The 12,038-nt window shown below is 33.2% G+C and overlaps 1 protein-coding gene across 4 annotated transcripts; it reads left to right on the forward strand.

Moving 5' to 3' along the window:
- Positions 1-2,663, forward strand: LOC133789105 (cyclin-dependent kinase E-1-like). Of its 4 annotated transcripts, XR_009873485.1 has the most exons (6): positions 1-126; positions 392-461; positions 737-830; positions 1,061-1,145; positions 1,317-2,215; positions 2,419-2,663. XR_009873485.1 is itself a non-coding variant. In XM_062226824.1 (4 exons), the coding sequence occupies exons 1-4, from the start codon at positions 929-931 to the stop codon at positions 2,489-2,491; spliced, it is 285 nt and encodes a 94-aa protein (XP_062082808.1). In that variant the 5' UTR covers positions 914-928; the 3' UTR covers positions 2,492-2,663. The 4 variants fall into 4 exon arrangements, 1 of the variants encoding a protein (XP_062082808.1); XR_009873487.1 differs by lacking the exons at positions 737-830; positions 1,061-1,145 and having other exon boundaries at positions 22-126; positions 392-452; XM_062226824.1 differs by lacking the exons at positions 1-126; positions 392-461; positions 737-830 and adding an exon at positions 914-977 and having other exon boundaries at positions 1,317-1,394.
- Positions 2,664-12,038: the final 9,375 nt, after the last annotated feature.

Here is a 12,038-nt window from a genome sequence, read left to right on the forward strand (position 1 = left end):
ACGTTGCAGGGGCCAGGCAGAGGGCTGTTTGGCTTCAGGACTTTGAGAGACACGAGAGCTATGGCCATGGCTAAATCTAACGATTTCGTTTCGGTTGATATGGAGAGGATCTATCTCGGTGGAAAGGTTTGTTTTTTTAGCTTATGTATTATTTATTTCCATTTATTTAGTAATCTCTTCCTCCTTTCCTATCCATATGGGTTTTGTGTTTGAAGTGTTTTTTGCATTTGGGTCCAACGGTTGAATTAGATTTTGTCTTTTGGTCTTTTAATTTTCCCGGAATATATGGGGAATGGGAATTTTAGTTGATAAGATTTTATTCAGCGTTCGAATAATCTTATCAATGGAAATGAAACATATATCTATATATTTGTTTATGTGATACTTGTAGGTTGTGGTAACCAGTTGGTATCGTGCACCAGAGCTGCTCCTTGGGGCAAAACATTATACAAGTACTGTTGGTACCCCTCAACACAAAATTTCATATTTATTATTGGCAGGCATATATAGCAAGCATGTGTTGCACAGTACAGGATACAAAATTAACTGAAAAGATAGTTGTTATTTGCTCTAGTCTTACCATTTTGGTTTATGCTGAGCTTTATCAGCTACACACACATATACATCCATGCACAGCTTGTGCGTTTGCACATGTATAGATATTTTTTGTATGTTGCATTATAATCAAAGAAACAAGGGCTTCTACTGCTGCACTAAATGTTATATCTTTATTTAGATATGTGGCTGTTGGATGCATTTTTGCCGAGCTTTTGACTTTGAAGCCACTGTTTCAAGGAGCTGAAGTCAAAGCTACCCCAAATCCATTTCAGGTCCTTTCGCCAACCGTCCTTGACCGGCTTTGACTTTTTAATAAAGTGATTCCCTTGTGAGATTGTTATAAACCTTTTTTCTTTCATTTAGTTCTCTCATGCTTCTTTTATTTTTTTTTCAACTTGACAAGATATTCAAGGTCTTAGGTACTTATTTCATTCTACTATAAAACTCTCTTATTTCGTTTCTTTATGTTTGGGATCATTATTGTTCATTATTATTTCATCAGGTCATCCCACTATAGAAAAGTGGCCAACACTTGCAAATCTTCCGCATTGGCAAAATGATTTACAACATATTCAAGGCCACAAGTAGTATGCTCTTGATACATATAATATTTTAAACAGACTGTTTATTGTGGTCACTATAAACAGATTAATTTATTTCACTCTCAATCGTGATCTTCCTTCCCTTTCCTTTTTTTTTTTGCCGTGTTTTGATTTTATTTATGTTTTATTTTTCTTTCATGTGTATGCTTTTTACAGTGACAATCACAGGCTTCAGGGTTTTGTAAACATCTCTTCAAAAAGTCCTGCATTTGACCTCTTATCTAAGATACTTGAGTATGTGTACCTCTTTATATTGCATGAACTACATTTTATATTTGTATGTTAGTGATGATGTAGATTGTAATTGTTCATGGATTTATAAACTTTGTATATTAGAGAGAATCGTGGGCTTCATTTGTATATATATTCTTATATTTGTTTATTCATGTTGTATGAGGCATAATACTCTTATTTACCAAAAGAGAGATACAAATTCAACTTAACAAGATGCTCTCTACACTAAATATGCATAACCAAAATCTAGAACTAGTCAAATTTATTATTTAGTAATAAATTCTTCAAGGAGAGAAAAAAAAAATCCTTGAAGAGAAACCCATATTCATTCTTTTCTATGCAAGCTCATTGGCATGAGAACTGTTTTAAAGAATCATTTTATTTCCTATGTATGAAGCTTCCACACTAAGTAGCGACAGACACTTGGTTTTTTATTCTGGTAAAAATCAATTTAAACAAACCTATCATTTTCTTAGCAATCATATTTACCAAACTATCCATGTAAGAGTTTAAACCATAACATTTTACTCCAACATAAACCCTAAAAACACTTCTTCCTTCCTCATCTTAGCCGCCACACTCTTCTCTCTGTTTGACCCCCTCCTTTTTGAAGCTCTAACTGCCACACTTATCAACCATGACACTCTTCTTCCATTGACTTTTGAAGCTTTGCCGCAAGCTTCATAGACCAAACTACCCCATTGTTCTCCTCGCCCAAGCTGCTTCTCTCTTGGTCATTTTGGGTCCCTCTTGGTTGATTTGAGTCTTGAACGTTTCAAAGAACAACACATTGTTGAATGATTTTACTGCTATTTTTAGAGGTAAATCTTTAAATTATCTATGCTTTTTGTTCAAGTTTTCACAGTGTGTAACACTCTTACATATCTATTAAAACAATATATTTAATGTTTCCATTAACTATATCCAACAACTCAAATTTGGGTTCATAGGCAGGCTTCTGATAATTTGGTGTGCAAGAAATTTGGTGTTGATTTATTTCTCTTCTTGTTTGGCATGGTTTTAGGGAACCAGACAGAGTGGTCAAGGAGTCAAAGCTAATTTGGTTATTGACAAATTTAAATTTTAAGGTATTGTGATAGATATTATAGATGTATAAATAAAAAATTTACATGTTTATTGAAAATGGAGAAAAAAATTGAGTAAATGAGCATTTTTTTTCTCTTTCTTTCTTTCTTTTTTTGTTTTTGTATTTTGTGTGTGTTATTAATTGCAGAAAACTGCTCAAGTAATATATTTTTAATTGGTCAACTTTTAGTTTCGTGATTTAATGCTGAAAAAGATTGATAGTCTCAATTGTTTGTATCTATTATATGGTTATGTACCGATTGGTTTTGACAATGATTATATATGATGATAGAGATGATGATTATGAGCATATCAACAAATTAATTGATGCCTTTAAGACTATAGATTAGAACATTTTTGGAAAATGTAAAATAAATACAAAAATGCTAGATGCATATATAGCTAGTTTCTTGTATAATAGAATGGTCATATTTGTGTAATTCTATTTCTTTAGTACATGATTGTTTGTTTGTTCTCAAGTATGTGCTTAGTACATACAAAATTAATCAGAGGTTTGTCAAGTTTTTCTATATTTCAGTGTCTTGTATATAAAAATTGTTGGTATCTAATTGAAAGTACCATGAACTATGTGGTACAACATTGTAACAAATGTAGAAATTAAACTATGTGGTACTCTTAATAAAATATATATATTATTTTTTTGCACAAGTTTAGGATTTTGGAATGTACTCCTTAGAGTATTGAATGGAATAAATATGGAGTACAATGTTTTATGAATTATATTTTACATCAGTAAAGTTTGCTAAAATCTAATTTTCAGAAGCAGTTTCATGGTTTTGCATTATAAGCCTTGTCTCTCTCTCTCTCTCTCTTGTCTGATTTATTTCCTTCTGCTACAACTACTGGTAATGTTTGTCTTTGTGTTGTGAAACTTTCAACTTGCTTTTTACTTATTTGTTCTTCTTTTGAGATGATATGACTAATTATCTTAATTCCAAAACCACGAAATTTCCTTTGGTCGTTCAATTTAATATCAAATCTGTCAAGTAAGAATAGCCATTATGTTGATTTATTGATTATTTTTTTTTTAAATGTTTTGGAACTAACAATATATGCTCGTCTCTAGTCAAACATTTGGTTATGATTCATGGCACCTTAGAGTTCTTTGTAATTTTACTAAAAATCTATATTCATTTCCTTTTGGCCCCTGGGGGAATGCTACCTACACTTTTTATTAGCTGCAGTTTTTTTTTCCTTTTGTGATTGTATGTTTGTCACTCATCATTAATCTATTTTCAGATGCCATACCATTTATTGATGAATGCACTTGCTAAGACTGGACAGATCAATGAAGCTAAATCAGTTTTTGATGAAATGCTTGAGAAATACATTAACTCAGGTATGCAGTGAATAAAGTTGTTAAGTAGGCTTCTTTTAGACATCAAACTGTGAATTGCCTTCTTACTAATGCACGATGCACTAAAAAGCATAAGCATCTAGTTCTTTAGGTTATCAAACTAAACATATCATTTTTCATGCCCCTAAAATCTTGTTCATAACTTAATTTTATTTTTAATAGGGTTTCTAATTAAGGTCTTAAGATTTGGACAAGAAGTGTTCAACACGAATGTTAAAATGCTATGCATGCTACACTAAAATTAGTTTTCACTCAATGCAATTGAGAAGGGACTTCAGAACCTACATATATAAGGAACCCTCAATGCGTTTATTTGGTATTTTGACCCTAGTCATGAGATGTCCTGTGGCAGATCCTTGAATCCAAGTATTAGAAAGTTTGCCCTGGAATAACATTGTTTTAGATCTTGTATCAAAAAGTTTATAATACTAATAATGCACCTTCAATAATATGTGTCTTTCAACAGTAGTAAAGTTATAAAGGAATCTCTGTTGCAACTTTACTCTCAAATTTGATAGATTCAGTTTAATCAACATGAGCTTTGATGGGCATAGCTGTCATTTTGCATGCTTTTAGGTCATCTAGTATAATTATACAGACTATAATTGTGCTGAAATGTTGTATTTTTCCTTTGGCAGATGGTTATTCCTATAGTATCATGATTTCAGCATTCTGCAGAGGTGGGCTTTTGGAAGAGGCAAAGCAGTTGGCCAAGGATTTTGAAGCAAGATATGACACATACCACTTGGTGATGTTTAACACTATGCTCTGTGCTTACTGCAGAGCAGGCAATATGGAGAGCGTAATGGAAATGTTAAAGAAAATGGATGAATTAGCTTGCAGTCCTGATTATAATACCTTTCATATCCTAATAAAATATTTCTGTAAGGAGAAGTTGTATTTGCTTGCTTACCGAATGACAGTGGACATGCACACTAAAGGCCATCAATTAGATGAGGTATGCTCCTTCCTATTGATTAAAACTGGCTACACATTTTTTTCTTTGTTTTTCTGTCCAGAGATGAGTAGAAAAAACTATAATATATTTTTCAAAAAACAAGTTATATTTTTCACGTGATTACATTTAATGGGTTTTTCTTGTTACTTCTCTAATGCCTGTTTGTTTCATCAGTGGATGATCACATCTGTTACTTTGTAACGTATCCTTAGATCATGTCTGTCTTTGAGTTTCTCATTTGTGACGATATTTTAACTTGTCCCATTCCCAGTTGTTTACATCTTCTAAATAACATCAATAAGGTAGTTTCTGGTTGTTTGTATTGCAAATTTAATTGTCTCTCATACTCTCGCTCTACCTATGTTTTGAAATCCTTAAGCTCTCGTCCTCACTCGCATTCTCTTGAAAAATCATATTTAATTTTCAACTGAACTCAATCTCTATGATTATGGCTCTAGTTTGAGCTTTTTTCTTTCCATTTTTCTCACACAATGTTTATTTTGTTGTTCTGGTTTGGTATGTTAATGGGTTCTTTAATAGATGATGGCAAATGTTTATGAGTAGTTTTTTTGCTGCGTTAATTGATGGACATGCAGCCTAGAAAGCTTTATATGAACCTACCCACTTAAAGGGAGGAACTTTCACTTCATTTTTGTGTTTATTTCTGCATTGTATTGTTCACTGATCTTTTCAATTGACTTCTAGTGATGATTATATCATGTATAATAGTATTTCTGCCCTGTGATGGAAAAACTCATTATTGGAAACAAATTCTCCTTGGTTTTTCATAATTGCCCTTTACATCTTTGCCGCCTCATTATCGCCACCACCACCATCATATCTATCTATCTATCTCTCTTTCATTCCTTCTTACTACTACTACTACTACTCTCTCTATCTCTTACGAGGTGGGTGAAGATGTAAATGGGCTTTGAAAATAATCTGTGGTTAATATTGTTAATGATCTGATATAGCTATGAGATCTGAGGGCTCTCTAATAATACATTTGTTACATTTAATGGGTTGCTCTTGTTACTTCTATAATGAATTTGTGTTTATTCTTTGCAATTTGAATATGCCATGTACTTATCCTATTCCTATGTTTCTTTTATTAATTTGATGAAGAAGAAAGAACAATCACCTTGTCCTCTATATCTTCAATTAACACTAAAGAAATTAAGATGTGTTTTCATGTTTTAAAAAGTTTTCCATGTGTATTTTTAAGACTAGTAAAACTTTAGTTGGTGTTAACTATTACTTTAACTGTGAACTTGTGGCTCTTGAATGGCAGAGAATCTTATGACTACTTCTGCCACCCAATTTGCACTATCACTTGAGTTATCTCGTTGTTTTTCTTTGAATTCGAGAATATTCACTCTACTTGCTTGGACACAGGTAAGTTCATCACAAAGGCATTTTTCTTCTTTTAAAAGTTCTAGAACAATCTTGCACCAAGTTTTTTCTTAGATGTTGAATTTAGCAACTAGCATTACTTTGAAGGTTTAAGAATTCATACTAGAATTCATATTTTTGCTATAAAAATAAGAGCTAATTAATTCTTAGCATTTCTGTTCATTATAATCTTTCTAATTCTTATGCTAGTTAAATATAAACATGAAAGCATACTTACTGTTAACTGCGGCCAGTGGAATAATGCAGATAAAGCCTCTCATAGGACAAACAAAGCAGATCATGAAAATTGGTGTGAAAATTTATGACTGTCATGAGCTTTTCCCAAAAGGTTTTCTCTGTTCTTTTGTATATAGTTTGTCCAAAAAAATTAATCAGAAACCTGGTATAGCTACTAAATCTAACCCCCAAAAAAATTGCTTCTCTTGTAGTATAGAATAACGCTAGTGCAATAATTGCAGTATGGGCTCCTATAGTAGTTGTGAGTGTTGTTTGTCATACTCTCTTCTTGATAATATCTGCACTAGTTATGGAAGCCCATCTTAGTTTAAATTTATTAATGAAGAACACTGTAAAATATCTTGAACAAAGAATTAGGGAAGAAGTTAGAAGCTTAGTTTATAGATCAACCTGGTCTAGCCTAAATGCTTGACACATTATTTTATTTCTACTTTACAGGTATATTTCATGGACACACAGATATGGTATCTGTACAATATTTGGTGGACTTTATGGTATTTTGCAACACCTTGGTGAGGTAAGCCATTTATTCTATATATTTCTCACTATTAGAGTACATTGGCAATGTTCTTACTCTAGTGGAATGTATCAGAGCTTATCGCATCATCATTAAGGTAAGTTTTGGTTTTTTTCATTGATATGTTACTTTAGAAGAGTGACCTTCCCTGTGTTGCCCACACCCCAAATTTTGACTTTGTTTATGATTTCTTTTAAAATGTATCTTAGATTGGACAATTTTATTCTACAATTTATTTCTAATACTTTACAATACTATTAAAATAGATTTAGTTATGATTTCTTGTTAAAATTCTTTTATTTGTAATTTACTTTTCTAAAATGTTCTTACAGTGGCAAAAACTATTTTTATATGCTAGAGTAAATTGATTTTTCTTCCCCAAGTTATCATTCTCTTGCACCTGATAATGGTGAAAAGAAATTTTAGAAATTAAATGAATTTGACTTCTACCTTAACAGTCATGTTGGAATTCAGGTTCAATTTTTCTGCTTTGGTCATGTTTAATGTCTTTGTTAATTAATATAGAGTATTAATGAAAGATGTGTCTTGTAATATATACTCTTGCAGGGAACCAGTCGGCCTACTCACTACCATGTCTTGTTTGATGAGAACAATTTCCCTGCTGATGCCTTGCAAGTTCTCACCAACAATCTTTGCTACACTTAAATACTATTCATTTTCATTTTTTGTTCTCCGATTCCAACATTCTATTGTGAACTACTTTTGTTGTTCCTGTTCTTAACCTGATACAGGCATTTAAGAGGCATAATGTTATGTTTTTTTTTTTTTTTGTAGGATGGAAGGAGCAATGTGCCAAGTACTCTCCTTACTCCACATACTTTGAGGGCAGACTGAGCTCTGCCATGCCCAAGTCTGTGTACAACCAAAGTAACAACTCAGAAAATGGAAACCATTCTAACATCATCTGAACAGGTGGGCTTTTTATTTCCCTTGTGCACACTATAAATGATTAATGGAAAGATTGTATTACTTTTATTTCTACAAATTTTATCTATTAAGTGGTAGCTGCGAGATCTGTTATGGTTTTCTATGAATCTGTTAGTCTTACTCGAATTTTTAGCTCATTATAAGTGATGTATTCTCTTCTTCTATTTAACACTTCTATATATTTCAATAAAGTTCAGTTCATTCATTCTCTATCCTCTTTGATTTTCTCATTCACTTTCATTTCTGAATTTAAAAAGATGATCTTCTTCCTGCCCTTCTTTATTATTGAAATTAATTCCCCTGCTCATGTATGTTGTTCGGTGTGATTATATGCTGAATATCATTCCTTGTATTTTCTCCTGTGTGATACTTCAAGCACTGATCTGTAGAATTATCTCAGTTTTTGGTGGATCCTACTCCATTTTCTAAGATCTTGCAGGCAAAGGACAACAAGTGAATTAGATAGAGAGGTTAAGAACTTGAAGGTGGCATTTACTGACCTGTTTTTGAAGCATAACACTTTCAAAGAAACTGCAAATCCATCGATATATTGATGCAAAGAATGGAAGAATGTATTTCACTAATTTTTGTATACATTTCTTTTTTTGTATTTAGTGATAAAGGAATCTGAATTTGGCATAAATTATGTTGTAATATGATTTCTTAAGCCTAGACTAGTAGACTAAATATTGTAATTACATTTGAGTAATTAATAAAAATCTATTTATGTTACCTTATTTGGCTTCAACTTTCATATTTGTTTCCCTTGTTTTGTGTAAGTAAAAAAAGTATTTTTTCTTGTAGTGTCAGCTACTACTTGGTTCATCGACTTCATTATGCTAACCATCATGAAGAGAAGACGTCATGGTTTTTAGACTCTAGATAGTACTATTACGTCAGGGCAGGCTGCACGATACAAATGCCATCTATTTGATAGAGGAAGAAAGATGACCCAAAACCTTGTGAAGAACCCAACCAACAAAATTGAGGTTGAATTGTCCAAAAGGATATGGGGTCTCCAACAAAAGTATCAGATATCATTCATAAAACCCATAAAAATGGATTTGTTGATATTTATAGTTCAACATAAAGAATTTGCTCTCCAAACTAAATGAAGGCTTGCTTGAAACAGAGTTAGCTTTCTTTTCCTCACCTTGAGGACAAGGTGAATTTTGAGTGGTTGGTAATGTTAGGAACCCTAGCGTCAGCAAATAGACATTAATAAGATAGTGGGGATGATGGGTTATATTTTGTAATAAAGAATAATAAAGGGGTAAGTTGTTTTGGGAAGTGCAAGATCCCATATTGAGTATATTTAAATAGGGTTGTGGGGATGAGGAGGACATCCATTGTATGAATATGAGATTAGGAGCAGTAGCTCATTGGGGAGTGTGGTGTTCTCTCGAATACCACTGTTTTTATTAGCTAACCTGTGCTATTTATCTGGCTATCATTCTTGTAGTGTTCTATGTGTTGTGCGTGAATCTATTTGGGACCAAACCGTGGTATCAGATCATCGATATTGGCCATGGCCGAACAAGTTTTGGAAGCTCGCAGTGGACAGCCAAAGAAAATGGAGGAATCGTTTCACATATGGAGCCAACAACTTGATAAAATCAATCTGAATATGACTCGAATTCCTATTATATTTGATATGCTACATTAAATTTATTCTAAACTATATGGGTAAAGCTCTTCACTGCAAAATTGGGGATGTTGAGATATTTCAGAACTAGCCCACTTTCAAAAAATGTGTCTCTGAAAGCTAACAAAAGTGGTGGTGCTGATAGGGGTGTTAGAAAACCACTGAAGCAAGCCTTTTCAAATGGCGAAGGTAAGCATGATTCACTATCCATAGTCATCCTTGACAACAAAAAAAAAAATTTAGAGACTAGATGGGGAAGAAAAATCAGATGAAAAAAAATACTCTCTGTTTGAATTAGCGACTAAATCACGATCTTCTATCCTCATTCAAGTGAGTGGTGTGGAAACATTTGCACCGCAGGAGGCAGCGACAACAGTAGTTTCAGCTGCTGCTTGGTTCGTCGTGGGTGCGGTGGGGATTTCTTCCGGCAAGGTTGACTTCATTGTGCTAACTGTCATGAAGAGGAGACGTCATGGTTTTCAGTCTCTAGAATGTACTATTACGTCAGGGCAAGTTGCACGATACAGATGCCATCTATTTGACTGGGGAAGAAAGATGACCCAAAACCTTGTGAAGAACCCAACCAACAAAATTGAGGTTGAACTGTCCAAAAGGATATGGGGTCTCCAACAAAAGTATTAGATATCATTCATTGAACCCATGAAAATGGATCTATTGATATCTATAGTTCAACATATAGAATTTTCTCTCCAAACTAAACGAAGACTTGCTTACAAAAGAGTTAGCTTTCTTTTCCTCACCTTGAGGACAAGGTGAATTTTGGGTGGTTGGTAATGTTAGGAACCCTAGATTCATCAAATAGACATTAATTAATAAGTTAGTGGGGATGATGGGTTATATTTTGTAATAAAGAATAATAAAGGGGTAAGTGGTTTTCGGAGGTGTAAGAGCCCATATTGAGTATTTTTAAATAGGGTTGTGGAGATGGAAAGGACAACCATTGTACGAATTTGAGATTAGGAGCAGTAGCTCAATGGGGAGAGTGGTGGTCTCTCAAATACCACTGGGTTTATTAGTTATACTATCCTATTTATCTGGTCATTTTAATTGTAGTATTGTATGTGATGTGTCGGGCCTAACACAACCATGCACTCAACTTCTATGGTTGATATAGCCACTATGGTTTGGAGATTAGTCTTCAAACTTTCACAGTTGCCTATGACTTTAAACACATAACCAGTTAAGGATCTTCTAGTGTCCACATTTGCTTCATAATTAAAGTCTACACAACTTATTGCAAGAGTTTTTCAGTTAATGATCCTTTAATGTACCTTAGGTCCATTTGTGCGTTGTGCCATGTGCTTGTCTTGGTTCTGCCATAATCCTGCTAACAACACTCATAGCATGATTTACAAATGGAGTTGAAACCCTTTTTCATGTGTTTCCTTTCTTATCAGTCTTTAGTGCATGTGACTGAAAAGTTTAAATGATTTACAAATGGAGTTGAAACCCCATTGTAAATCTTCCAAGACGTTTTCTGAGGTATTTCTTATGAGACAACATGATTACACTTAATCTCTCTCTTTTCATTTGAATCTTAAGTATTCTGCTACCTGGTCTCAAATTTTTTTTCATTTCCAATTCACCATTCAGTTACTATATCATAAACATATATATAATAGCCAGTATATATCTAATTGATAAATAAACACAAGGTTCGTAACTACTTTTAGTTAAACAAATGTTAGTTGTAAACTCATCAAACTGGATGTTCCATTGCCTTGGAGCCTCCTTTAACCCATTCAAAGATTTTTTTAACAAACAAGCTTGATCATGATTTCCATTATAAGAACCTTCGAGTTGTTTGTGAACATTTCTTCAACTTTTCAATGTAGAAAAGTCGTTTTTACATTAATTTGGTCCACCTCTAACTTGAACGTAACTTCTTTGGCCGTTATAACTCCACTAGATGTTTGTGTTTTCCATAGGTGAAAATATATCAATGAAATCTACTCCCTCTTCCTCAGTGAAGCCCTTGGCAACCAATCTAACTTTTAACCTCTCTTTCTCAAGTCTATATTACAACTAAATATTGGGTTCTAAGGATAATTTTGAGTAGTAGGCCTACAATAATTTTTTTCATTTTTTTCTCTCTTTGTCATAGAATCTCTCTCAATCTTCCCCGACCTCTCTCTCACCAATGATCTCCTTCTCACTTCACGACATTATATGTATTTATATTTCAAAAATTGAAAAAAAAAATTGCATCTCACATGTATTTTTGTAATTTTTTCTTATTTTAAAAGATACACCAAATTTGCCGAGCAGTTGGTAGTATCATCCTCCGAGAAACGGCGCATTTTTTAACATTTGTAAATTCATGAGTGTTATGCAAGAAGCTCTGCAAAAGAAAGCTTATTATGTATTACACAAGGAGTTGGACACAAAGCAAGTACAACTTGGATACTAATAATAATAATGCATCACCATGAAACTAAGTA

This window comes from Humulus lupulus, chromosome 7, assembly GCF_963169125.1.
Source record: "Humulus lupulus chromosome 7, drHumLupu1.1, whole genome shotgun sequence".
NCBI lineage: Eukaryota > Viridiplantae > Streptophyta > Magnoliopsida > Rosales > Cannabaceae > Humulus > Humulus lupulus.

Bases quoted from the DNA above. Each gene is read 5' to 3' on its own strand.
- LOC133789105 (XM_062226824.1), top strand. From the start codon at position 929: ATGCTTCTTTTATTTTTTTTTCAACTTGACAAGATATTCAAGGTCTTA. The intron at 978-1,060 runs GTACTTATTTCA...TTATTTCATCAG, and splicing joins CAAGATATTCAAGGTCTTAG to GTCATCCCACTATAGAAAAG. The intron at 1,146-1,316 runs GTATGCTCTTGA...TGCTTTTTACAG, and splicing joins CATATTCAAGGCCACAAGTA to TGACAATCACAGGCTTCAGG.